The sequence below is a fragment of the Euleptes europaea genome, chromosome 18 (assembly GCF_029931775.1).
Source record: "Euleptes europaea isolate rEulEur1 chromosome 18, rEulEur1.hap1, whole genome shotgun sequence".
NCBI classification, from domain to species: Eukaryota; Metazoa; Chordata; class Lepidosauria; order Squamata; family Sphaerodactylidae; genus Euleptes; species Euleptes europaea.
This window is the reverse complement of record NC_079329.1, coordinates 2,274,761-2,300,928: the sequence shown is the minus strand read 5'-3', so window position 1 is coordinate 2,300,928 and position 26,168 is coordinate 2,274,761. Positions and strand designations below refer to the sequence as shown.

Sequence of the window (26,168 nt, the reverse complement as noted above, 5' to 3'; positions counted from 1 at the left end):
ACCCACCGAACTTTCCAATTTTTCAGTTGGAACAACTGAGAAGAGGGCCTTCCCATCTCTACACACACCTGTACCAAAGTTTGGAAGGGATTCAGGGAGACCCCCTCCGTTCCAAGCCAGGCCCTGCACCCCTCTCCCACAAGCTCACCTACTTTGGTGACCGACTTGTTAAGGATGGGGGCCAGCGTGGGGTCCAGCTCCTCTTGCACATTCTGCAGCAGCACAGGAGAGCCAAACTGGATGGCGCTCTCCAGGATGCGCATGTAGTCGGGCATCTGCAAGTCAATGATCTTGAGGCCCTGTGGGAAGATGGAGGGGGGCCCCCCACATCAGCAACAGCAATCCAGGAGGGCCTATGGGACTCTCTACTGCCCAGCCCCCCTGGCCCCATCTGCAGAAAGATGGGCTTCTTGCAGTGGAGGGTGGGTTAGAAGAAGAAGAGTTGGTTTTTATGTTCCGACTTTCTCTACCACTTAAGGAAGAATCAAACCGGCTTCCAATCACCTTCTCCTCCCCACAACAGACACCCTTAGAGGTGGGTGGGGCTAAAAGAGCTCTAAGAGAGCTGTGACTAGCCCAAGGTCACCCAGCTGGCTTCATGTGTGGGAGCAGGGAAACCAACCCAGTTCACCAGATTAGCCTCCGCCACTCCTGTGGAGGAGCGGGGGATGTAACCTGGTTCTCCAGATCAGACTCCACGGCTCCAAACTCAGCTCTTAACCACTACACCACGTTGGCTCTCCAGGGAGGGGAAGAGGCAGAGAGGAAGCAGCACAGAATGAGGGAAGGAAGGAGGGGGTAAATGTAGTGCCTTGGGGAAAAGGGGAGTGCATTCCGCAAGTGAGTTGAGGTTCGTTTGTCTTAATTGCATGTTTCAGGTTGCAAATGGGGAGAGGCCATGACTCAGTGCTAGAGCAGCCGCATGGCATGCAGAGAGTCCCAGGTTCAATCTCCGGCCTCTCCAGTTAAAGGGTCAGGGAGCGGGTGATGTGAAAGATGGCGGAAGCCACTACCAGCCTTATACCATAAGGAGGCATGGTTATTCAAAGAAATGGCCCGCCCTAAATACCCTGGACAGGAATGCCGTGCCCCCTCAGGACTTCCCTGAGCTGACCCCAGTCCTTCTTACTTTCTTGGCTTCCATGTTCTTGATCCACTTGGTGGCCTGGCACTGTGGGTCGATCATCAGGGGCCACCTGGGGACGGAAGCCGGACTTCAGCGCAATTCCCTCAGCCCCTCGCGGGTGGGCTTCCTGGGGCCCTCAGGGCTTCTGAGGAGGGGCGGGGAGACCCAGAGCTGAAGCAGCCGGGGCAGAGGGCCGGACGCAGGGACAAGCAGGCCGGTGGCGGAAGCGTCTTCCCAAGGGAAGGCCAGTGCTCACCGGTTGCCCCTTGTGACGATGATTCCATTCTCGGTGGAAAAGTTGTCCGAGGGCAGCCCCTGGATGTTCCAGTTGCGCACGATGGTCGGGTTGGAGAGGAAGCCGTCGCAAGTGAAGCCGGGAGAGCAGGGCACCTGGAGTTCCCGGATCTGCGGGCACGGGGCAGGCGGGTCAGCAAGGGGCTAGGTGGGGCCTGCTCCTGTGCCAGCCTGCTTCTCCTCCCAACCCCACCGTGCCAGGACCTCAACAGTTCAGGTGGGCATAGGACTCTGAAAGGGACTTCCAGAGGCTCCCGACAGCGCATCAGCGGCCACAACCCAGCCCTTGTGAGCACTGCAGACTACTGCCTTTGGGGCATGCTTCAGTGCATGCCTCGTGCCCTCCCTCAAAGGGGGACAGCAGGGAGCCCAAAACAAGGCATCATGCTGACAACACTGACCTGTCTGACCCAGATGTGGGAGAGAATCTCGTCCCGGTAATAGGACAGGAAGGGCCCCATGTAGGACAGGAAAGCTGATGCCAGCAGACAGTCCCCTACCAGGTAACCCAGGTCTTCTATCAGGCCCTAGAAGGAAGCAGGAGATGGGATTGTCTCCTGCTCACTGCCTTTCACCTCTTCGGCTGCAAGGGGCTTCCCTTCCCATCAGGCTGTGTCCCACTTTCCCGGGAAGCTCATGGGATACTGGAAAACTGCCACCACCTCTGCCTTCCACCTTTGCTTCCCGCACAACCAAGTGGTCCAGCCTTTTAGCCGGCCTTCCTTAATTCATGAAAAATGCCAGCCAAAATTAAACTCGATCCTCAAAATGATGCCTAAGGGGATTAAGTTCTGCCCCTTTTCAAGCACAGTAGCGCCTTGTTTTTTTTGCGGGGGGGAATAACAGAGCTCCAGATTGAGCCCCACCATCATGGTTTCCTCCCATCGGATTTTCTCTCCCGCCAGGCCAGAGACCAGCTTGTCCGCCCGGTCCAACTTGATTTCCATCTCCTCCGACTTCTTGCGCAGCTCCTCTTTCTGGGCCAGCTTCTCCTCGTACTCTTTCTTGAGCATCTCCAGCTTCTCAGCCACCTGAGCAGGGGTCAGGGGAGAGAAGGTCAGAAGCGGGCCCTGGTAGAAGGGCATCTGTGGCCACAGGGGGATGGGGTGCCCTGTTGCCCAGATTGCAGAAGGGAAGGACCTCCAGCCTCTGTCACCAGCCGGAGGAGTCCAGATAGCTCAACCACTTCCACCCCAGCGAGAATGCTGCCTGGGCCAAGCAGTGATCACACTGAACTCTAAGAACATAAAAAAAGCCCGGCTGGATCAGACCCAGAAGGCCCATCAAGTCCAGCAGTCTGTTCACACAGTGGCCATCCTGGTGCCTCTGGGAAGCCCCCAAACAAATTCTGTTTGAACACTGCAGCCCAAACTTCCTCCTCTGCCCCTCCTGCTCCATTCTCCTTCCTTTGTGGGTTTTGGTCTTGTAGTTTCTGAGGCCATGGGGCAAGGCATGTGCTTCTTGACTGGATGGGGGAGGCAACTGGTATCTGAAGAATGTGCTATATTTACAGGGCTTCCCAGCCTTTTTGAGCCCACAAACACCTCTGGAATTCAGACACAGCATGGTGGACTCAGCCACAAAATGGCTCTCACTGGAGGCGGAGCCAGCCACAAAATGGCTGCCGCAGCTAGCCCTCAGTCACACCACAAAGAGCATCGCCTGCATAGCCAAATGGACGGCTTGCTGGGCAGAAGCCCCACCTGGCCTTGCCCATTTTCTAAAAACACTTGGCAGGTGCCATGGTGTTGGTGGGCACTATGGCGCCCACAGGCACCACACTGGGGACCCGGTGCTAGAACTATAATAGTAGTAAATATTTATTACGGTCCTAGACTACAATGCTGTTATATACATAGAAGTAAAAGTATAACATAGGTTATAAATATAAATATCATATCATCAATCAGACTCCATATGATTGATAATCATTCATCACCGCTAAAATACAGGATAAAATAATATTTTTTTTAAAAAATTAAAATGGGTAAAGGAAGATATGTAATAACTGCTTATGATCCTTTCTTTACCAGTGTAGCCCATGATTTTCTGATCTTTAAGACCAGACAGCCAAATTTTGCCACCTTAAAAGTCAACTCCTGATTCCTATCTGAACTATAATAGGGAACGCAACAACAGGAGGATCTGAGTCTCTCTGTGCTCGGGTGGGCCAGAGGACACCGCCCCCCGTCCCCCATTAGCCAAGCCACGTGCCCGGCTCTTCCTCTGATGCAGACTGACCTCACGCAGCCTCTCTTGTGCCTCCGCCTGGGCCGCCTGCTTCTCTGCCAGCTGGGCCAAGGCAGCGTTCATGCGAATGCGCTTTGGCTCCACCACGCGGTAAATGCGGCCGTACATCTGGGAGAAAACAATGAAGGAGGAGGAGGAGGAGAGTTGGTTTTTATATGCTGACACCCTTTGAGGTAGGTGGGACGGAGAGAGCTGAGACTAGCCCAAGGTCACCGAGCTGGCTTCATGTGTAGGAGTGGGGAAACCAACCCGGTTCACCAGATTAGCTTCCGCCGCTCATGTGGAGGAGTGGGGAATCCAACCCGGTTCTCCAGATCAGACCCCACCACTCCAAACCACTGCTCTTAGCCACTGCACCACGCTGTCTCTCCTTGGCAGAGCAACCTGCCAGAGCTGCGAGAGAGCATTTTCCTCCCTCAGCCAGGCCCCCGTTCCCATTCCTTCCCAGAAACCCCGACCAGCTGCTGGACACTCATGGAGGCCTCCCCTTCCCCGCCTCGGGCCTCACCTCCATGGCTCGCACCCACATGCAGAGGGACTTTGCCGCCAATGAGACCCGCCCGATGATGTCCGGCTGGAAGTCCGGCTGGGAGCAGTAGGCGCTGATCTTCTTCAGCACCTTGTCGGAGATGTTGTCCTTGTCGAAGTAGACTAGCTGCTTAATGAAGTTCGGCTCACCTGGAGAAGGCAAGCGGGGTTCAGGGAAACCAGGCAAGAGCCCTTGCGACACACTCCCCACTGGGGCCCTGCGACAGCGGCCAGAAAGCCAGTGCAGTGTAGTGGTTAGAGTGCTGGACTCAGACCTGGGAGGCCCAGGGTTCGAATCCCCCGCTATGCCAGGGAAGCTCGCTGGATGACCTCGGGCCAGTCACAGTCTCAGCCTAACCTACCTCACAAGGTGGTTAACTGAGAGGGTAAAAATGGAGGAGGAGGGAATGGTGTTGTAAGCCACTTTGGTTCCCCGCTGGGAAGAAAAGCAGCAGTGTATAAACATTTCAATGAATAAATAGCAGGCTGCTGCTGGGAGAAAATCAATCTGTACATGCTTGTTCTCCAAGGCTGTTGGTGACTTTCAGGTACCCCAGGATTCTGCTGTGGGGAAACCCCACTGACCTCCGTCCAACCAAACTCCCCCCAAAGCTGCCCCCCTTTCATTAGAGCTCCTCCGCGTCTCCTTACCCAGCTGCTTCTTGGCTTCAGCCCACGTGGGTTCACTGCCTCGCAGGATCATGACCGCCTGCATGACCGTCTCCACCAGGGTGGGCGGTCGGCCATAAGACTTAATCTCGGTCAAGTCCTTCTTGTTGAGTGACTCTAAGGCCTGGGGAGGGGGGCGAGAGCAGGGGGCTGTTCAGGGGTGGCTGAACCTTGTGGGAGCCAGAATGTGCTGACACAAAAGGAAGAGATGAACGCAGGCCACGTAAACCACCAACCATCACTCATCCGACGAGAAGAGCCCACTTTCTCGGGCTTGAAAGCACACAAACACATACAAAGCTGAATGTTGCTGAATCACCCCACGTGTCAAGGGCAGTATTGTCTACTCTAGCTGGCAGCCGCTCTCTGGGTAGCAGTCTTATTCATCACCTCCAACTTCATCTTTTTAATCGGAGATGCTAGGGGTTGAACCTGGGACCTCCTGTGTGCAAAGCAGATTCTCTACCACTGAGCCACGGCCCTTCCCCAGCAGGAATTCTAATTGGTCCTGTCTATCCTGGGAGCCCTACCACATGGACACAGGAAGCTGCCTTCTAGTGAACCAGACCATCGGTCTATCAAGGTCAGTCTTGTCTACTCAGACTGATAGCGGCTCTCCAGAGTCTCAGGCAGAGGTCTTTCTCATCACCTACTATCTGATCCTTAGCTGGAGATGCCGGGGATTGAACTTGGGACCTTCTGCATGCCAAAACAGATGGTCTGCCACTGGGCCACAGTCTCTCCCCTGAAGCTGCTCTATACTGAATCAGACTCTTGGTCCATCAAGGTCTGCATTGTCTGCTCTGACTGGCAGCAGCTCCTCTCCAGGGTCTCGGTAGAGGTCTTTTACATCGCCTACCTGCCTGGCGCTTTTAATTGGAGATGCTGCCAGGGATTGAATCTGGGACCTTCTGCGTACAAACCAGAAGCTCTACCACTGAGCCACGGCCCCCTCCCTTGGAGGGAGGACAGCTGGCAGAGCACTTGGGTGCTGTGGTTCTTGCTAGTGGAGAACATGGGATGGTTTGCAGGTGAAGAGGGAAAGCCAGAGAGTCAAGAGCGGCCCAGAAGCTCTTTTCACTTCTCTTCTTTGGCAGCAGGTTTGTCGAGCAAAGGAATACCACTGCCGTTTTTTAAATCTGCCGTCAATATTGTCCCCATGCAGGTTGTCAGCAAGGGACTTTGCTGGCCAATGTGCACGAATGGACGCTGCTCTGTGGCTCCTGCCTGCCGGCCAACCCCACCCGTCTCTCTGGGGCCCTCCCCTCCCCGCCTACCTTCATGGCCTCCTCCAGGGCAGGCAAGGCCTCCTCCAGGTCCTTCTGGGCGTTGTCCGCCAAAGCTTTGCACTTGATCTCCTCGGCGGCAATCTTCTCACTGTTGGCGGACACGGTCTGCACGGAGAAGAGGATGTGAGGTCAAAGTCTTAAGTATGACGCTTAAACAGAAGCAGCACGATGTAAAGCTTGGCCAGAGTGATCTCTCCTTCCAGATGTGCAGGCGCGGAGCAGGCCGCCTCACCTTCTGCTGTTCGTCAGCCTCTCGCTTCTGCTGGACAATGATGACCAGGTACTCCTCACACTGCTTCTGGAACTCGGCCACCTTCCTCCGGGCTTCCTCCAGCTCCAGCGTCATCACCTCGACCTTCTGCCGGGTCTCGTCGATCTTGAAGAGCCCGTTGCGGAGCTTGTTGATCTGCTCAGCCAGCTCCTTCCGCTTCTCTGCCAGGAGCCTGTCCCAAGGACAGCAGGAGATGTCTGCAGCTGCCTCCACCCAGCCCCCCCCCCCGACTGGTGTTATGCTCTCACCCAGGTAGGGTCTTCTTTCTCACCCCGCCTGACTTCCCCAGAGCAGGAAACGGCCCCTTACTTCTTGTAGCCAGACACCAGCTCCAGGTAGTTGGTGGGGGTGACGTAGTTATGGCGCCGGAGCTCCAGCAGCATTTTCTGCGAGTACTGGACCACGGACCCGTGCATGGTGACAAAGATCCTCGCCACTCGCTTATGGATCTAGGCCAGAGGAGGAGGGAGGTCAGACCCTCCAGCTCTAGAGGGAAGAGCGGCGCTTCCGGGCCCCTCGCCCCCCTTGAGGGCAGCCACAGCTCCTCACCGTATCAGTGCTTCCCCTTTCCACGCTTCCGAGATCCACGCCCTCCAAGTACTTCTCAGCCACCTCCAAGAGGGCCTCCTTCGGCCACTCGGAGAACCAGTTGATGGTGGTGCAGTTCACCAGGGCCGGGTACTGGCGAATCCGGTTCCTGGGACAGAGTAGACCACCCTACATGAGCAGCTTCCCAGTCTCGTTCTGTTCCCACTCGACCCTTCCCTAAGCCTCGTTTCTCGTCCTCTCTTTCCCTCCCCCTCCCTCTTAGTTTCAGACCCATCAGTCAACAGACAGTCTTGGTCTTCAGCTGCTCCTCCCCACCAGGGGTCACTGTTGTGCCAAGCAAAAACCCTCGACTCGCCTGCCTGGACGGCAGCTGCCCCTTCCTGACGCGGCTCACCTGAAGGGGTCACCCACGGGGCTCAAGCACAACACCACGTGCAGGTTGTTCCGCACCCTCTCGATCAGGTAGGCAAAGAGGCTGTCCTGGCTCTCCTGGATGCCCTCGGCCCGAGCAGCGTCTATGATGTGGGTCTGGATCTGGGGACAGAGAGAGGAGCCTGAAACGGCAATAAGTTTGATCCCCTTTCCCGAGGACTTAAGATTCTGCAGCCATCGTGGGTATTACCTATCCTAGGCAACCTCAGTGGCAGCTCCACTCCCCTCTACCCCTTGCCTGCCTGCCTGCGACACTGCTGCCTCCACCAGCCTCGTTTACATGGAGATGGTTGCAGCAGGGGGGCAGCTCCTCCCACTCACCTGCAACACTGCCACCTGCTCACTTTGGGGGGCGGTGGGGGGGTCATCCTCTGCCACTCCTCCACCCCCCTGTCTGCAGCGTCACCGCCTCCCCAACTGGCTCACAGCGGTGGGGGTGGGGTGGGGGGGTGGGGGTGGGAGCTCTCACCCGTCCCTCCCAATCGCTTGCAGGTCTGCTGTGCCTCCACTGCCTGCCTTGCTGCCACAGTGTCTTCAGTTCCTCTGTCCCCCCCTCCGTCCCTCAAAACGGCAATGGAGATCTTGTGGTATAGGGTTGCAAGAGCTCAGTCTTTTAGTTTAAAAGTTACTTTTTAAAAAAAAATTATTTTTCAAAAAAATTATTTTTCTGCATCCCTGAGTGGTACCTCTGTGATCTGTGGAAGATTTTTGTACCCACGTGGAGGCCAGGCTCAGGATCAGATAGGTAATTTTATGCAACAGCGTCTCATCCTGTACTTCCTAATGGAGATGGGCTGTGGCGCAGTGGTAGAGCATCTGCTTGGCATGCAGGTCCTGGGTTCAATCCCAGGCATCTCCAGTTAAAGGGACTAGGTGAGTAGGTGATGTGGAAGACCTCTGCCTGAGACCCTGGAGAGCCGCTGCCAGTCTGAGTAGACCATACTGACTTTGATGGACCAAGGGTCTGATTCAGTAGAAGGCAGCTTCATGTGTTCCTACATTTCTTGGGCCTTTGATCCTGCCACTTAATGTTTTTCTCTTCCTAATCTCATCCATCCATCCTCATTTGCCTACTGTGGACCTCAACACAGGTATCTGATGCAGCGAGTTGAGGTCCCACAAAAGCTCCCGCTAGACTCTAAACTTGTCAGTCTTTAAGATCCCACAAGATTCCTGTTTTAGCCAGGAAAGGTTCTTTTGCTCCTTACAAAAACAACAGTCGAGGGCCTTTGCAGCTCTAGATGCAACGCGGTGATGATCGGAGGGGGGAAGGAAGTCTCAGAGAGCCTTCACGGCTTTCTATTTTCAAGAGGCTGTCTGTTGCTGAGATGAGTTCCAGGGCAAAGTCCAGGCCCCAAGACCGGTTTTGAACACTGGGCTCTGTCTACAAGGTGCAAGGTCTCTGAGCGCATGCAGACTGCCTATTCCCACACCCCAAACAGAGGGCAGAGTGTTTGGCCCCAGCACTCGTCTTTTCCAAAATGAAGCGTTCTCTGAAGCAGGACAGAGCCAGAGATCGCTGCTTGGCGAGAGAGCAGCGTCTTTTCCCAGTCCCAACAGAGGAAACCCAGACATCCGGGCTGTTCATCAGAGCCATGCACCAGCCCGCCCACCCCCGGCCCTCCAGTCAGCTTGCTCCTTCCCGCTGCGCACCCACCTCTTCAAACTCATCTGGCTTGTAGAGGTTGGGCACCTCTCCGGAGCTGAGGATGTTGTTAATGTCCTCCAGGAAGCATTCGTCCGCAATCTGAGTGTCCACGAAGAGGAAGGTGGTGGGCTTCTGCTCGACCCCTGTCTGGCGGTAGAGCCTCTTGATGTCTGCAGGGGCAACTGACAGTTAAAGGGCGGGCCAGCAATGGGGCACACGTGGCCTGAGGCCCGACAATCGAGGGCTCGCTCACCTTCCCGGAACTCCTGCTTGCGGTACTGCCTGGAGACCTCGATCTGGAAGATGTAGTACTCGCAGATGGATGAGGCCAGGCGGGCCAGGCTCTGGCGTCCGCTGCCTCCGATGCCAACCAGCAGCATGTTCCCACGGGGCTGGCTGATCACCCGGACGATGCGAGTTACTGAAGGAGACACCAAGGGGCACCGTGCCACTGTGTGGTCACAGCAATGCCAGAAGGAAGCTGTCCTGCTATTCTGCCAGAAAGAAGCTATTCTGCTCTGTATCCCCTTCTAGCCAAATTCCATCCAGAGGATGGAACAATGATCCCCAGTCATTGTTCAGACCTTTCTGCCACAGACCCCCCTATGTATTTATTTATTTATCTATTTATTTCTTTAAAACATTTATTTGCCACCTTTCTCCCTTGCAGAATTCTAGGTGGCTTACACTGTAAATCAAACGATTACAAAAAACACAATGGCCATTTTTGCATGGTCAATTTGATGCTTGCTCAAAGCTCTTTTTAAAAATGCGACTTTAAAAATGCCTATTCAGTCCCGACACAAAAGGAGAAATTCCACCACCCCCATTTGCCTGCTCCTTTGTTCCTGTTTGCATAGCCATTAGCATGTGCAAAGGTAACGCGCCTCTGTTATTTTGCATAGTTCCTTGAGGGGGATTCTTCACAGAAAACACCAAAGCTCGCATTAAATGGGCTCTTTATTAATGCAAAGCAGGTATGCGCCAGCTTTACAGTCACTTCTGGAATGACGGTTCAGTGTGTAAAATTCAAAAAAATACGCGAGGGAATTCAGCCTGGAACACGCTGCCATAATCGCAGGGCTGCCATCGGAAAGGCCCTCTCTCGTGTGCCCACCAGACAACCTCCTTTGATCGTTGGGGTAGTCAAGATGAGGGGAATGGTTAATTGGCGGGACAATGCAGCAGCACAGAAGCCTGGGTCAGAGGAACAGCCCAGCAGGCCCCCTGAGCCTGAAACCCCACCCCCACTCACTGTGCTCAATCGCATCTCGGAAGAGCACCAGCCTCATCGGCACCACTCCCGGACTCCGGTTGTAGTCAGCCAACGTCCGCTCCATCTCTGCCTTCAGAACAGCCATGTCCGTCAGGTCCTCGTACACGTTGCGCATGAAGTCCCCTGGAAAGAAGCACCGCAGAATCCCAGAAAGGACAGACACGGGCAGTCGGCCCTGTACATCCTGGCATGTGAAGATGCCCGGTCCCCTTTCAGCACAAATATCCCGTCTCTTTGTGACCTGGCCAATGAACGAACACCCCCTTCTCCATAACCAGAACAGAAACCCTACTGGCCTCAGAACACCTGACAACTCCCATCCCCTCTAGCTGTCGACACTAGGCACCACTTCGCTTTCAATGAGAGTCAGCATGGCGTAGTGGTTAAGAGCAGTGGTTTGGAACAGTGGACTCTGATCTGGAGAACCAGGTTTGATTCCCCACTCCTCCACATGAGCGACGGAGGCTAATCTGGTGAATTGGATTTGTTTCCCCACTCCTACACAAGAAACCAGCTGGGTGACCTTGGGCTAGTTACAGCTCTCTTAGAGCTCTCTCAGCCCCACCTACCTCACAGGGTGCCAGTTGTGGGGAGGGGAAGGGAAGGAGATTGTAAGCCGGTTTGAGTCTCCCTTAAGTGGTAGAGAAATTCGGCATATAAAAACCAACTCTTTTTCTTCAATGCATCCTCCTTTCTTTCCCCCTAACCAGGGCCGGCGTTCAGCATAGCCTGAGGTGGGGTAGCTGCCAGGGCCCATGGATTCTGGCAGGGCCCACAGTTGCTGACGCACTGCTCACACCTCTCCTCTGAGGCCTGCCCTGGCGCCCTCCCGCTGCCTGCTGGTGAGAGCTTTATTGCCTCTGCTCCCAGCAGCATGCACTGCCTGGCGCTGCTGGAGGGCATAAGGGTGGTGCACGAAGCACCAGTACTCCTGGTGGCCACAGCAGGGGGACTCCTAGCTGCACACTCCAGCACCATTGGGGAAAGGGCATGCAGCCAGTGTGGGCAGAGGAAGGACGCACAGGCGCATGTGGCCAAGAAGGGCCCCCTCAAAACCTGGAAGCAGCCATGCCCCAACCACGACTAGGAAGCACCTGTGAGACTAGGATGGAGAAGGGGTCAAGAGGAAGGGCGCAGGCATCTCTGCGTCTCTCGAAACACCAGACCTCAGACAGGTCCCAGACCTTCTTTATCAGGCAGCTCTTCCCAGACACTGTCCAGACTCACAAACCCCACCATACCCTCCAGTCCCACGGAACAGATGGCACGTACCAAAGATAGGAGGGCGTTTGTTGGGGCACAGATTGTGAAAGGTCAGGTCAAAAGATGTGCCCAGTTTCTCACTCAAGAGGACAATAAAGGCTTCCATGTCCTGAACGTCCACCAGGCGGTCAGAGAAGACCCTGAAAGATTGGTGAGGAAGTCCGTGTGTTTGGGGGCTCAATAGTCTCCTTGTTTCCATAGACCACACCCCTTGGGAACAAAGGCACCTCTGGACACCCAGAAGAGAGTTCAGGGGCTCTCAGGAGAGGCTGAACATACCCATTCCTGCCCTCCCCTCCAGGAGGGCCATGTTCAGCTACCCTACACCCGTCAGGGGACAGCCAGGCTTTTATGCCCAGTTCTAGGCTGATCCTGCATTGAGAAGGGGGTTGGACAACATGGCCTGTATGGCCCCTTCCAGCTCTATGAACCTATGATTCTACAAGCCCAGAAGCAGAAGACCCAAACACCCCACCAGTCGCACTGCAATGGTTCTCCATGAGAAGCGGAAGAGGCAATCGGAACATGTCTACCTGAAACACTCGTGAATCCACAGACGTGTCAGGCTGGCTTTCGTGTCATGGAAATCCTTGTGTGCCCGCAGCATGCCCTGGAACACCTGAGCAAGAGGAGGCGCAGGAAGAGGGAAGAGACTGCGGCTCAGCGGCAGAGCACCTGCTTGGCATGCAGAAAGTCCCAAGTCCAATCCCCGGGCTCTCCAGTTAAAGAATCTGGCAGTGGGTGATGTGAAAGACCTCTGCCTGAGACCCTGGAGAGCGGCTGCCAGTCTGTGTACACAATACTGTCTTTGATGGACCGAGGGTCTGACTCAGTATAAGGCAGCTTCACGTGCATTGCAAGGAGAGATCAATCACTGGCCTTCGTTTCCCCCCCCCCATTTTTAAAAAAAATGGGGCTCAAGGTGGTGAATCGGAGACAGGCTGCTTTCTCATCTACAGCATCCTCAACAGATGCACTGGGGAAGGCAACTGATCCTGTCATATAGGGCTGTCATATAGAGGATGGTGCCGAATTGTTTCCTATTGCCCCAGAAGGTTGGACCAGAACCAAAGGGTTGAAATTAAATCAAGAGTTTCCGTCTACACATTAGGAAGATTTTTTTATTAACAGAGAGGTTCCTCAGTGGAACAGGCTTCCTCAGGAGGTGGTGGGCTCTCCTTCCCTGGAGGTTTTTAAGCAGAGGCTAGATGGCTATCTGTCAGCCATGCTGATTCTATGACCTTAAGCAGATGATGAGAAAGAAGGCATCTTGGCAATCTTCTGGGCATGAAGTAGAGGTCGCTGGATGTGTGTGGGGGAGGTAGCTGTGAATTTCCTGCATTGTGCAGGGGGTTGGACTAGATGACCCTGGTGGTCCCTTCCAACTCTATGATTCTATGATCTGCCAGCCTGCCTCCATCAGGGACGGCCACAGATGAGGCGACAGCCAGTAGCTCTTTGGTTGTCAACGCTCTTCTCAGCCAACCAGGGGCATCTCCTGGGGCAAAAAGCCCCCACATGCACCCTCAACGCCAACACTTCCCTGTCCCAGCCAGGGCCCCCAGAGGGGACAGGCCCCTGGTTAGTCGAAACATTCTCCAAAATGGCACAGTCCAGGGAGGGGCAAAGCCCCCAAGACCTCTCTCCCTCCCTCACTAGCCATTTGCTGTTGTACAGAGATGGGGGGGGGGGGGAAGCTGAGAGAACCAGGCTGGTTCGCGCTCAAACTGCAGGCATTTGATGTGTGTGATGAGAGCTTCTGGGCTGGGGCCAGGGACAAACATTTAGAAGCGTTTGATGTCTTCAAACTCTCTCCAAAGTCGCCGTGCCCATTTGATGTGTGCTCCGCAGCGCTGGTGGGAAGGAGACCTGTGTGCTCGGAATCCTAATGCTCCCGGCCCGCGGGCCTGCTTTGCAGCCGCGGCTCACTCACACGAGCTCAAGGAGCGTTAACCCTTGCCCAGAGGCTGCAGGAGCAGCACAGCTCCCGTCCCACCACCACAGCGTCAGAATTCAGTGCCAGGGGAACTGATGGGACAAAGCTCGATTTGCATGCACCTCAACAAGAATTGGGGCCGCACGGTACCCGGGTGCATGGTCCCCCCACTCCTGTTTCCAAGCCTTCAGCAGACGACAACGCTGAAAAGGCCTGGAAACAGAAGAAAAGGACTTTTTTGATCCAGGGAGGAAGCTGCGATATTAGGCAAAAAAAGAAAAAAAGAAATGAGGATGTTAGGAAGACGCAACGGGATTGCAGGGAGAGAGAGAAGCTGCCCAAAACTCTCCCCTGTGAACAGTGAAAAAGGACTCACTTCCTTGCCTGAGGCGCAATGAGTCTGGGAGTTATGGGTGAGAGGACCCCCCGCCCCGTATATCAATGCGGCTGCACCTGCCCCCCTGTTCTTGAGCGACAGTCACTTCAAAAGGCAGGAGGAAGTCACCAGAGGGGACAGTGTGGTTCCTGCAGACAGGGTCACCCGCCGCACCACACACTGCCACCCCAGGCCCTCCACACCCAAGGAAAGCCTCTCTCCCCACCCCCCTCCACGCTACCCCCATCCAGGCACCTTGGAGATGTCCCGCAGGTTGAAGAGGTAGTGGATCTTGGCTGGGGTGGGCAAGAACTTCTGGACCACGCTGTTGTACAGCTCCATGGTGGCCTCGGTGATGATGTTCCCAACGGGCTTCACCCCCTCGTCGAAGTTCTGCAGCTTCTGGTTTATCATGGTGCCAAAGATGCGTCGGATTTGGGACTCCTAGGCAAGAAAGCACAGGGAAAGCTAAGGGTATGGGGAAGGGCGCCAGACCCCTTCTGGCTCACCTGGGTTCGGGCTGAGAACCATGCCCATGGGGCCCTGCTGCCAACTGGAACCCTCCTGGCCTTTGCCAGGAGCTCCGTCCTATCTGATGGGCACCTGTGACCTGAACAAGAAGGGGGAAAGGTGCAAATCCCACGCACGAGCGTCAGGACATGCTGGCAGCCCTCTCAACAGGCCCACGGAGGTTAGAAGCCCCAAAGCCACGCTGTGTGGCCTGGGGAGCTGGCCTCCACTTCCAGGTCCGCACAGAGGACAGCACATCTCTCCAATACCCCTCCTGCTAGACTCCCACCCCTTGTCGGTTTTGGACCCTGGGAGAGGTAGGGTTAAAGTCCCAATTCTGCCACAGAATTTACTGGTGACCTCAGCCAGTACCTGTAAAATGAGGACTGAAGTGCTATAGAGCGTTTAAAGTGCTACACTAAGGCTGTTACCGCACTTGTATTCCCAGCGATGTAGTAAGAGTTTGAAAATGTTATAAAAAATACAGTTCGCATTTTCTATGTATTCCCACAGATGTATTAAGAGTTTGAAAACGTTATAAAAAATACTGTTTGCACTTTGTTTGGCCCCTTTAGTTGTGAAGACGTCTTCCAACCATTTATAAGCCGTGGTATCCAAAAACCCTTTTAAAGCGATGTTTTTTATAACATTTTCAAACTCTTAATACATCGCTGGGAATACAAAGTGCGGTAACCCCCTTAAAGTGCTATACTTTAAAGTACTATATAGCGCCTAAAGTGCTATACTTAAAAGTGCTGTACTTGAAAGTGCTGTACTTGAAAGTGCTGTACTTGAAAGTGCTGTACTTGAAAGTGCAATATAGCACTTAAAGTGCTATACTTTAAAGTGCTAGTGCTATACAGACTGTCACTTAGCTCAAAACTTGCTTAACGCCTCCAGACCCTGAGGTAAGGGCAGGTGGTTTCGAGGGGCAAGCAGGAGGCGAAGTGCCTCCTGCATAGACCCTCCACTGAAACAAAAGGGGATGCATTGTGAGATTTCTATGCACCAGGGTTGGCGTGTTTTATTACTTCAAGATGCCAATAAAGGTATTGTATTGTATGCACCAGGGGTCTTCCTACTGGAGCCCACTCCTTGTTCATTCGAGTGTGCCTGAGGGGAATGCCACCTGGACTCCCTGCCTCAGGCGCCAGGGCACCCTGGCCCACTCCTGCCTTGCAAGGGGCATCGGCTACAAGGCTCCTCTCTCTGCCCCTCCCAGCCTCAGCAGTGTCATTCAGCGGAACAGAAAAGGCTGCCTGGAACTCTGGTGCGCAGAGGAGAGCGCATAGCCAGCGTTTCCCCCCTTGATCTCCAGAAGCCAAAAGGCCAGCCGGACAAGCCCTGCAGGCTGCCTGCGGGGCGATCTGTCGCCCCCCCCCCAAGAGACAGGGGAGGGGCTGGGTTGCATCTCCGGCCACCGCCGCCTGATTAACCCTCCGCCCTGGGGCCGTCCCAGCCGGCCCTCATTCGGAATGCCTAAGCAGCCCTTACTGTGGGGAAGGTCATGTTGATGAGATTGAAGCGGCTCTGGAGCCTGCTGGAGATCACCGTTCGGCCTCCTCCGGGGGGCCCCATGGCTGCCATCAGGAACATGTCCTGAGGGGGAGACAAACAGGCACGGATCAAAACCAAAGGAAAACAAAGGCCTCTTCCACCCCGCTTTCCACAAAAAGTGTTTTAGTAGCGTGACTGCTAAATGGTCCGGAGGGACCCCGTGAAGAGGGAGGGGGCGAGGCAGGCAGCATACAAATCGGGCCTGCGTGGAAGCGGAGGTTGTAATAGCTGCAGCGGCACGCGCCACGCTTCAGCCGGGAGATGCCGCTTCTCATGCCTGGCCCAACTTTCTCTCCCCCTCCTGAAATTCAGAGACACCGGCTCCCTTGGAGAAGAGATGAGAGAGAATTATTCTAGGCACAAACAGCTCTACTTGTAGGTCGCCAAGTTTTCAAACAAGAGAGGGCTTGTAGGCCGGCAAGCAGCCCACAAGCACAAGGGTGCCAATGCGAGTTGCCTGGAAGTCCCAAAGAGGGAGGGGAGGGGAAGGAGGGCCTATGGCTCAGTGGTAGGGCATCTGCTTTGCACGCAGAAGGTCCCTGGTTCAATCCCCGCTGTCGGCGTCTCCAGTTAAGGATAAGAGAATCATAGAATCAAAAAGGTGGAAGGGACCACCAGGGTCATCTAGTCCAACCCCCTGCACAATGCAGGAAATTCACAACTACCTCCCCCACACACACACAGCGCCCAGAAGATGGCCAAGATACCCTCCCTCTCATGAACCGCCTAAGGTCATAGAATCAGCATTGCTGACAGATGACCATCAAGCCTCTGCTTAAAAACCTCCAGGGAAGGAGAGCTCACCACCTCCCAAGGAAGCCTGTTCCACTAAGGAACCATGTCTAGATGGATCAGGCAATAGGTGATGGGAAAGACCTCAGCCTGAGACCCTGGAGAACAGCTGCCAGTCTGAGTAGTCAATAGTTACTTCGATGGACCAAGAGTCTGACTCAGTATAAGGCAGCTTCATGTGCAGACTAACAGTTTAAGCAGAGCTGAGGACACCTGTTAATGTTTCAGAGGGCCCAGCCCAGCTGTGAGGCTTCCCCTTGCAGGACGGTAGGAGGGGAGGGAAGAGTAAGCTACCCACCCCCCAACACCTCACCTTGATGTACTTGATGGTCTGCTTGGCCCGGTCGTACCAAAAGCCGTAGTCCAGCCAGAGGCGGAGCAGCTCCAGAGGCGGCTGTGAGCCAAAGAGGTCCTTGGCAGGCATATTCAGGTCATCCATGAAGGTTATCATGCTCTTCCCGCCCAGCGGCACATAAACGCCCTTGGTGCGCTTCTCCACGCGGCTCTCGATGATGCTCTGGACGTTGTTTGAGGTTGTCTACATGGGACAGTCAGTGCACATGAGGACACGGGTGTTGGTACCGGGTATGGCTCTCTTCCGCGGGTGTGAGGGTGGCCCGCTGCAGCAGAGCCCCCCCCCCAAAAGGGCACACGGCAGAGGGAGAGGCCCCGCCTCCCTTGGCACGTTACCTGAGCAGACATGTTGATGGTCAGCACGGCCCACTTGGTGCTGTCGAGGGACTGCAGCACGCCTTGGGCAATGGAGGTCTTCCCGGTCCCCACCAGGCCGGCCAGCAGCACGGGGTTCTGGTTGGACACGAGAGCTGTGACAAGGTAGTTGTAGCGCATGGTGTCCACGGTGGGAACGATGATCTTGTAGAAGGGGGCACTGGGGAGAGAGGGGATGCTCTAGGTTCCCAAACATTTCGGGCCACTGCCCCCTTGGTTCCACAAACTCAACCCCAGCACCCTCTACCCTATCCTATAAAAAGCATTATTCGAAATAGGGGCTTCCATGACGCACTGAAGAAGATAATAATAAAATTTCAAAACAGTAACAATTAATTGCACATCTATTCAAAATCAAATAAAAACATTTTAGCTGAAATTTATTCAACAAAACTGATGAACTTGATCCAGTGGTACCAACTCTTCAAAGTCTGGAAAAAAAATCTGATAGTTTCCACCAAATTTGCCAGCACGGTGCCATGGTAAATTACTGAACAACACAGTTGAAAGGGGCCCACCTCTAGCACCCTCCACTGCTGCCCCCTTGCTTCTCAGTGCCCCCTTAGGTAATCCCACCGCCCCCCCAGGGGGTGGTACTGCCCCTTTTGGGAACCACTGCTCTAGGCTGATCCTGCATTGAGCAGGGGGTTGGACTAGATGGCCTGTATGGCCCCTTCCAACTCTATGATTCTATGAGACCCAGGCTCAGTGTTCAAACACGGCTTTTGACTTCTCCCTCCCCATGGCGTTGGCCCCAAGAGAATGAGCAAGTATCACACATGAGCACACACAGGAAGCTGCCTTCTACTGAATCAGTCCATCATGGTCAGCACTGTCTACTCAGACTGGCAGCGGCTCTTCAGGGTCTCAGGCAGAGGAAGGTCTTTCACATCACCTCCTGCCTGGTCCTTTTAACAGGAGATGCCGGGGACTGAACTGAGGACCTTCTGCATGCCAAGCAGAGGCTCTGCCACTTAATTATGGTCCATCCCCTAATTCTCCCCTAGGTTTTCCCTGAGCCAGCGGTCACATCCTTGTGAAGGAAGCCGTACTAAATGCAGGAAGACGTCCACACACACGGCACAATTCTGGCTCTTGTCATCCCCTGCTGGAGCTTGACAGCCTGGCATGAAGCCGCTGCTAATGATGGCTTGTCCTCCCACCCCACCCCCAGCTCCCGATACAGGCGGCCAGCAGCCCGTGGCAGCCCTGGGACCCCATTCCAGCAATTTCAGGCCACTGATCGGATTAGGGAGGGAGGGAAAGGGAGGGAAAGGGAGGGAAAGGGATCTGAGCCACTGGCTGGAACAACAGGACCAGCCGGGTGACCCTGCGGCAGTGCAAAATCGGGCTGCAGAGTGCCAGCAAGGAAACATGTGCAGGTTACAGAGAAGATGGGGGGTAGGAGATGAGTAGCTCTGGGGGAAAACACCCACAGCTCTCCCCCTTCCTTTCAGAAAACACCACAAGAGAGCCAGTGTGGCGTAGTGGTTAAGAGTGTCGGACTAGTACCTGGAAGACCCAGGTTCAAATTCCCACTCATGCCATGGAAGCTTGCTGGTGAGCTTGGCCCAGTCACACTCTCTCAGCCTAGCTTACCCCACAGGGCTGTTGCGAGGATAAAATGAAGGAGAAGAGAACGATGTGAGCTGCTTTGGGTCCCCATTGGGGAGGGAAGGCAGGGTATAAATAAAGTAAATAAATAAATAAGAGAGAAGAATGCTGTCTAGGCCCCCTTGGTTGTGGGACTAGTGCCTGCTGCCCTCCCCAGAATAAGAACAGATTCCCCCCGACCCACCCCGTCTTGGGCCCCACCTTGGTCTCCTTTGAAACAGAAAAGTAACTCGAGCAGATCTGCGTTTTATGGGCTGAACCACGCCCGGGGTAAGCCCCGCCTCCCCTCACCCAGAACAGCTGAGATAGCAGTGACAGGTCGAGACGTGGGACGGTTCACTCACTTGCTCGGGTATCTCCACATCTTGGGCAGTTTGTCTTCAAACGAGGACCACTGCTTCCGCTTCCCATCCACGTAGTACTCATAGACGGTGTCCTAGGAGTGGGAGAAGTCAGCTGGTCAGGTGGGCTTCCCACAAGCCAAGGCCCGAGCAAAAGGGCAGGTCCCTGTCTGGCACGTCTTCCCGGGAAGCAGAATTTGCGCTCAGCCTTTGAGCGGGGATTATTGCCAAAGCTTTATGCAGTTGCTGTGGCACACCCAGGGGGCAAAAGGGCCCTTTTCTCCCCTTGTCTCCAATTATCCTTCCTCTCGTCGCCGAGATGGTTGTGCCAAACTTTGCTTTGTTAGGGGCTGTGGGGCCTGGACCCAGGTGAACAGGGCCCACGAGCAGAAAAGCAACTGCCAGTGACCTTGTTGGGGAAGGATCCCTCTATCTCTCGCAGGAAGTTGTCGATCTTCTTCCTGCCTTCTTCGTCCACCGCTGCACACAAGGACCAGATCATGCTGAAGATGAAAAACATCTCCACTACCGTCAGGTAGTTCTCCACATCTGCAGGATTCACCTAGAGGGAAAGGACGTCATAAGAACATCAGGAGAGCCCTGCTGGATCAGACCGGTGAGGGTCCATCCAGCCTGTTGTCTCACAAGGGGGCCAACCAGTTCCTCGGCGGGCCAGCAACAGGGCACAAAGGCCAAGGCCTTCCCCTGACATTGAGTCCTGTGGCGCTGGTATCCAGAGGTTGACTGCCTCTAGATGTGGAGGCTCCCTTTAATCACCATGGCTAGTAGCCACCGATAGACCTATCTCCTTTTTAAAGCCGTCTACACCATTGGCCATCACATCTTCTGGCAGCGAATTCACACCCAACCTGGTGTGAAGCAGTGCTTCCTCATCCCTCCCAGCCCCCTGAAAGTCTCCCCAGGCACACAAATGCTGCCAGTTGGTGAACTCAGGTGGCACCAGGGTTCACATCAAGTCGGTAAGCGTGGGTAAACAGGAAAGGTTTACAGAGCTACATCTTGAGTATTTGGTGGCAGAAGTACAGTGCTTCAGACAGGGGACTCTGGGACACCAGAGTATCCAGAGTGTTCTAGGTCGCTCACTCACACAAGGAGCTGCTTTATGCTGAATTGGACCGTCGATCAATCAAGGTCAGTATTATCCACTCTGACTGGCAGCAGCTGCCCAGGGTCTCAGGCAGAGGTCTTTCCTACCTGCTCGTTTTAACAGGATATGCCAGGGATCGAGCTTGGGACCTTCTGCGTGCAAAGCAGATTCTCTATTACTGAGCCATGGTCCTTCCAGAAGGCTGTGCCACAAGTCAACGCTGTCCCAGAATGTTGGGCAGCGTCATAAGAACTCAGGCTTATACGCCGAGAAGATCCGGAGAAGCCAGAAGGCTTCCAGGGCAACCGGCTGGCTCCTGCGGGCCACCTACCCCATTCTCTAGAGTGGCCAGGGACGTTAACAGCTTGCAGAGAGACACAATCCCACTGTATTCAGAGATAGGAACTAGCTCCTGACAGTTATCCTTCTTGAAAGTCAGTATCTTATTGATGAATTTGTCGAACATCCGCTGGAGGGTCTCCGCTTCAGCCTGAGAAGACAGAGGGGCAGATGAAAACTCCCGGCCTCCCACCAAAGCCAGGGCATTTCATGGGACATCATTTGGTTTCAATCCCCAGACTCTTTACCTCACTTCATGTCCCTAAGGTTCTCCCAACACAGTCCCCTAAAGTCACATTTGCTGTATTTCCATGCTGTTTCTATCACCATTACCCCCAGTATTTCTGGATGTCTCTATCGCCTCCACCCCCTTGACCCCAACATGGCCAAAATGCTTTTTGCCTTTGCCAGACAGCATGTGATGCTGCCCGATACTGAATCAGACCGTTGGTCCATCAGCATCTGTATCGTCTACTCAGACAGGCAGCAGCTCTCCTGGGTCTCAGGCTGAGGTCTTTCACATCACCTACTGCCAGATCCCTTTAACAGGAGATGATGGGGACTGAACCTGCGACCTTCCGCGTGCCAAGCAGGTGCTTTGGCACTGAGCCACAGCCCCTCCCTTGTGCTCCTCCCTTACAAAGCTCTGCTTAAGGGGTCATGGCCGGAGCGGAAAAGGTGGCCCTGGGAAGGGAAAGAGTCCTGGGAGAGACTCAACTGAGATCCTGCTGTCATGGAGATGGACTAGGGGTGGCCGGTGGCACATGAGCCATCGCAGAAGCACCCCCTCCGCAGACCTCCCCCTCCCCTACCGTTTCTTCGACTCTCTGGTACCTTTGGGCGCTTTTCAATCCAGGAAAGGACGTACGGCCTCCAGCCCAAGTCACTGTAGTCAGTGTAAACCATCCCGCAGCGGGAGACGGTGGCAGGCGACGCGACAGACAGATTCTCCACCTCAAAGAGCAGCGAGACCTGAACCAGGGAGGGCAGAGGAAAGATGCCGGGAGTTCTGGCCCAGGCCCAGCTGGGGGCAACAGCACTGCCTCGCCTTCAGGAGCCCGCCCCCCCTTGCCCACCTGCTCAGGCATGGCGATCCTCTCGCCATTGATCAAGGTGAGGACTTTGTTGTCGTCCATGACGGAGTTCATGCTCTCAATCCACAAGGTGTCCACGGGGCCGTCAAAGAGGATCCACTTCTCATCGGGTTTCTCGTCTGGGACAGAGCAGGTGGGGGAAAAGCCCTGTCAGAGCTTGAGAAAGCCAGGGGAACCCAGAATCTGGGATTTGGAAGGAACCAATACTCTAGCGGGGAGGGTGGGCTCTTCCTTGCTGGAGCTCATCAAGCAGAGTCCAAAGCTAAACCTTAGAGGCCATGTAGCCCAATCCCCGGCTCAAGGCAGGAAGTCCAGAGCCAGGGGTTGGTCTAGATGGCCTCTAGGATCACTTCCAACAGGCTTTTCAGTCATCTTCTGTAATGTTTCCACACCAATATGACCTAGAAATATGACATTGTGTTTTTAAAGAAAGCTGGAAGTTGCAGGTTTCTGACAGTTTCCATCCTAAAAAACCAGACTCCAATGCTTCTTGCCTACAGGATCACGGCCAGGAAGCAAACCTTGACCCAGCAATGCTCTAGCCCTCATTGTGTGTGTGTGTGTGTGTGTGTGTGTGTGTGTGTGTGTGTAGTGTGTGTGGGGGGAGATGTTGGAAATTCAGCAAAAATCACGCAAGTGCAGCACACAAGCTCAGATCTGCCCCAATTTACAAGCCCATCCAAAATCTCACGGGTTCCGACAGATGCAGAAATTTCAGAGGAAAAGCATAAATTTCCTTCCAAGGGTGACTTGAAGGGGTTGATTGGCTCAGACAGATGGAGGTGCCAGCTTTCCCAGAAAAGAGGAGTGATTGGCAAGCCGAGACTGGCACCTGGCACAGCAGAGACGGGCTTCCCAGAGGGTAAATACCTGTGCAGGCTTCACGCATGATGGAAGCCAGAACGCCATCGCACCATTCGCTGGTGGCTAGGTCATACCTCCCAAACAACTCCCCCAGGCTCACGGCTTTGGGGTTGAGGACAAATTCCTGCAAGGGGGCGGGGGTGTCACATCAGGACAACAGGGGTTAGTGGGTTACAGGGCACTGCCCAGGACAGGAAGCTGGCCTCCACTGGGCACATGGAAAGCACCCCTTCCTGATGACCAAACGGCTGAACACAGGCCAAGGAGCCCCCGCAGCTCAGCTGGGCTAAATGTTCAACCCCAAGATGGTTCTGTTCCTCAGCCCAGCACCCTTCGCTCGGCTTGGGGCCAGTTGCCCCTTGGGCCTGTCCCGGGGCCCGCTGCGTGTGCGGCAAGCAGGGGCATCGGAACGTTTGCTGTGAGCACCAATCAGTATTGCCCAGTGGTTCCCTGGTTGCATCTGGAAGATTAGCTGTCCCTGAAACACCAAGGTTGGAGGGAGTAACAGCAAACGAGTCCAACGTCCCAATCACCGCAAGCGTGGCGTAATGGGGAGGGGGGGACGGTACCCAGCCAGATGCAAATTGGAAACACAGACTGGCCCTGGAACATCACCCAGTTCCCTTCACACGGGGGTCAGCTGCTGCACCAGCACAATATGCAAACGGTTGGGTTCGGGGCTGATGAGTAAGCCGAAGCACAGCCAGAGCGCCCCCCACCCCCAAAGCAGCAAGGTGCCCTGACCCGAGCCAGGATTAGACCCCCCCTTCCCCGCCTTTCAGCTCCTCTTCCAAGCCAAATCAGCTGGGAGCAAAAAAATCTCCTGGATCTTTTCCCCCCACCAAAACCCAACAAGGGTCTCCCCACACTCCCACCCCTAATTATCATAGAGATTGGGGTCAAAAGAAAGCCTTCCTCCGCCGCTTCCTGGAAACAGCAAAGCCATTGCCCCGCTGGCATTGGGAAAAGCAAGTTGCCCGCAGGAGGCCTCCACCCGATGCGCCAAGATAATCACCAGCACCCCCCTCGGAGGGAGGCTATCAGGCAAACCGCATGAGCCAGGACGGAGCAGCAACCTGCAGCACTGCCCCAGGCTTGGCACGCGGGGTGGGATGTACCACTTTCCTGGTGCAGCAGCCCCACTCGTCAAGGGCAACCCCCCCCCCCGGAACTCTGGAGTTTGCTGGCTGAGCCCAGCAACCTCGCGGGCCTTCTGTAGCTCGAGTGTAGAGATACCATCTTCGAGGGGCCAGCTAGCAGGGGAGGGGCAGTTAGGCCAAGAGAGAGAAAGGTCAGAACGGAGAAGGCAAAAGCTGCCAGCAAGTCGAGCCAGGGGTGCTGGTCAGCTTCAGCGCCTGCCTGAGACCCCTTCTGAGAGCACGAGCCCCTTGGGGGACTGCACAGTGCCCCGCGTGCCACAAAACTGAAACAAGATGGTAGCCTGGCAGATCAAATCCAGCCAAGGGGTGAATGTCAGGTGGCTTGCCATTTCTCTCACTGTGCCCTTCTAGCCCTCCACCCTCACCCCACCGGGGCAGATGACCAGAATCCACGGCCTCTGCCTCCTGCTCCTTCGGGAGGATAACCAGCTCAGCATGCCAGGCCTCAGGCCAGATGGAACCCCTGCAGCCGTACAAGAGGGATAGGCCCAAGGCCCGGCAACTCTCTCTTAGGCCCCTGTACCTGCACACGCTGTTCGCATGACGCTGGACAAAATGCCATCCGTCCACTCGTTGGTGCTGAGGTTGTATTCCCCATACAGCTCGCCCAGGGAAACGGACTTCGGGTTCAGGGGGAACTCCTGGGATCCCACGAACGGCAGGAAGAGCAGGCAAAAAGCCACACATGGAAGAGGGTGCGAGGAAGGGGGGGGGGAAGAGAAGGAAGACAGCAAGCGGCGGTCAGAAGCAAGCAAGGCATCCTCCCTCCTCCCCACGTTAAGGAAGGAAAGCAATTGTTGATCAGCGCTGAGCAATTTTAGGTGCTTTTCTCTATCCTAAAAATAAAAACAGGCTTGTCAACAAAGCCTGTAAGAGCAAATAAGGGGAGAAGCATATGGGGTGTGAGAAAGAGTCCTCAGCCACGCCCCCGTAGCAGCCCCACCAAGGATGGACAAAGTGGGGCCGTGGCTCAGTGGCAGAGCCTCTGCTTGGCGTGCAGAATGTCCCAGGTTCAATCCCCAGCATCTCCCGTTAAAGGGATCAGGTGATGTGAAAGGCCTCTGCCTAAAACCCTGCAGAGCTGCTGCCAGTCTGACTAGACAGGACTGACCTAGATGGACTAAAGGTCTGATCCAGTATCAGGCAGCTTCATGCAGGCAAAGTCTGGGAGGTGCCCTGGAGGAGGAGTGCAGAGGCAAGGGCGGACAGAAGGGAGAGAGGGAGGGAGGGAGGGAGGAAGGAAGGAGAAGAGGGTCTCTGCCCGGCCAAGCGCAGGAACCAACTGACCCGGACCATGTTGAAGGAGGTGTCCCCACTCTTGTGCAGGCTGCAGAGGGTGGCCTGCAGGGCGCGCCAGGTGACCGTCTTGCCGCTGCCTGTGTTGCCCACAATCATGGAGGAGTGGCGGGAGTTTTTGGTCTCGTACAGCTGGATCACCTTGGTCATGGTGAAGGGAATCACCTGCAGGCCCATCTCCCGCAACTCCATCTCAAGCACTTCCTTGATCTGAGGCAGGGGGAGGGAGGAAGGAAGGAAACCCCTGAGATGGGATGCTTGGAGGGAACGGGGGGGGGGGGGGAGGGAACGCCTTTCAGGAGGCTGAGCCCCATGAAGGGAGACCGCCCCTTCTCCCACTGCAGGAGGCTTTGGTGGCGTGGTGGGCTCCAGAAAGCTCCCCCCCCCCACGCCTCAATTAGCGGTTCCGAGAACATAAAAACAGACCCAGTTTTGTCCAGCATCTTCTTTCACACAGCAGCCAACCAGTGACCCTGGAGGGCCAAACGAACAGGGCACAGAGATCGAGGGCCTCCCTTGCTGCTGCCCACCAGCACCGGTACTCAGAGGTTTGCTGCCTCTGTACATGGAAGCTCCCTTCAGCCATCAGGGCTAACAGCCATTGATGGACCTCTCCTCCACGAATGTGTCTGGCTCCCTTTTAAAGCTGTACGTGCTCCTTGCCATCCCTACATCCATCAGCAGTGAAGTCCACAATTTAATTACTCATCAAGTAAAGGACTTCATAGAATCATAGAGTTGGAAGGGACCACCGGGGCCATCAAGTCCAACCCCCTCCCCCCCCCACACACCCCTAGAGACCAGAAGATGGCCAAGATGCCCTCCCTCTCATCATCTGCCTAAGGTCACAGAATCAT

At 55.1% G+C, this 26,168-nt stretch overlaps 1 protein-coding gene across 1 annotated transcript in view; it reads right to left on the bottom strand.

Moving 5' to 3' along the window:
- The window catches only part of DNAH2 (dynein axonemal heavy chain 2), a 102,334-nt gene that overhangs the window by 18,885 nt on the left and 57,281 nt on the right, over positions 1-26,168 (bottom strand). Inside the window, exons 40-68 of the mRNA XM_056863627.1 lie at positions 25,303-25,521; positions 24,539-24,656; positions 21,974-22,110; positions 21,732-21,869; positions 20,890-21,048; positions 19,860-20,012; positions 19,454-19,545; positions 17,457-17,655; positions 17,080-17,304; positions 15,912-16,016; positions 14,163-14,351; positions 12,129-12,214; positions 11,605-11,735; positions 10,312-10,455; positions 9,310-9,477; positions 9,066-9,226; positions 7,371-7,510; positions 6,977-7,124; positions 6,737-6,876; positions 6,389-6,599; positions 6,145-6,261; positions 4,850-4,991; positions 4,179-4,348; positions 3,662-3,778; positions 2,287-2,451; positions 1,822-1,947; positions 1,383-1,531; positions 1,130-1,196; positions 149-299 (exon numbers count right to left, since the gene is read on the bottom strand). Coding sequence (XP_056719605.1) covers positions 149-299; positions 1,130-1,196; positions 1,383-1,531; positions 1,822-1,947; positions 2,287-2,451; positions 3,662-3,778; positions 4,179-4,348; positions 4,850-4,991; positions 6,145-6,261; positions 6,389-6,599; positions 6,737-6,876; positions 6,977-7,124; positions 7,371-7,510; positions 9,066-9,226; positions 9,310-9,477; positions 10,312-10,455; positions 11,605-11,735; positions 12,129-12,214; positions 14,163-14,351; positions 15,912-16,016; positions 17,080-17,304; positions 17,457-17,655; positions 19,454-19,545; positions 19,860-20,012; positions 20,890-21,048; positions 21,732-21,869; positions 21,974-22,110; positions 24,539-24,656; positions 25,303-25,521 — 4,267 coding nt within the window. The remainder of the gene's footprint in view (positions 1-148; positions 300-1,129; positions 1,197-1,382; positions 1,532-1,821; positions 1,948-2,286; positions 2,452-3,661; positions 3,779-4,178; positions 4,349-4,849; positions 4,992-6,144; positions 6,262-6,388; positions 6,600-6,736; positions 6,877-6,976; positions 7,125-7,370; positions 7,511-9,065; positions 9,227-9,309; positions 9,478-10,311; positions 10,456-11,604; positions 11,736-12,128; positions 12,215-14,162; positions 14,352-15,911; positions 16,017-17,079; positions 17,305-17,456; positions 17,656-19,453; positions 19,546-19,859; positions 20,013-20,889; positions 21,049-21,731; positions 21,870-21,973; positions 22,111-24,538; positions 24,657-25,302; positions 25,522-26,168) is intronic.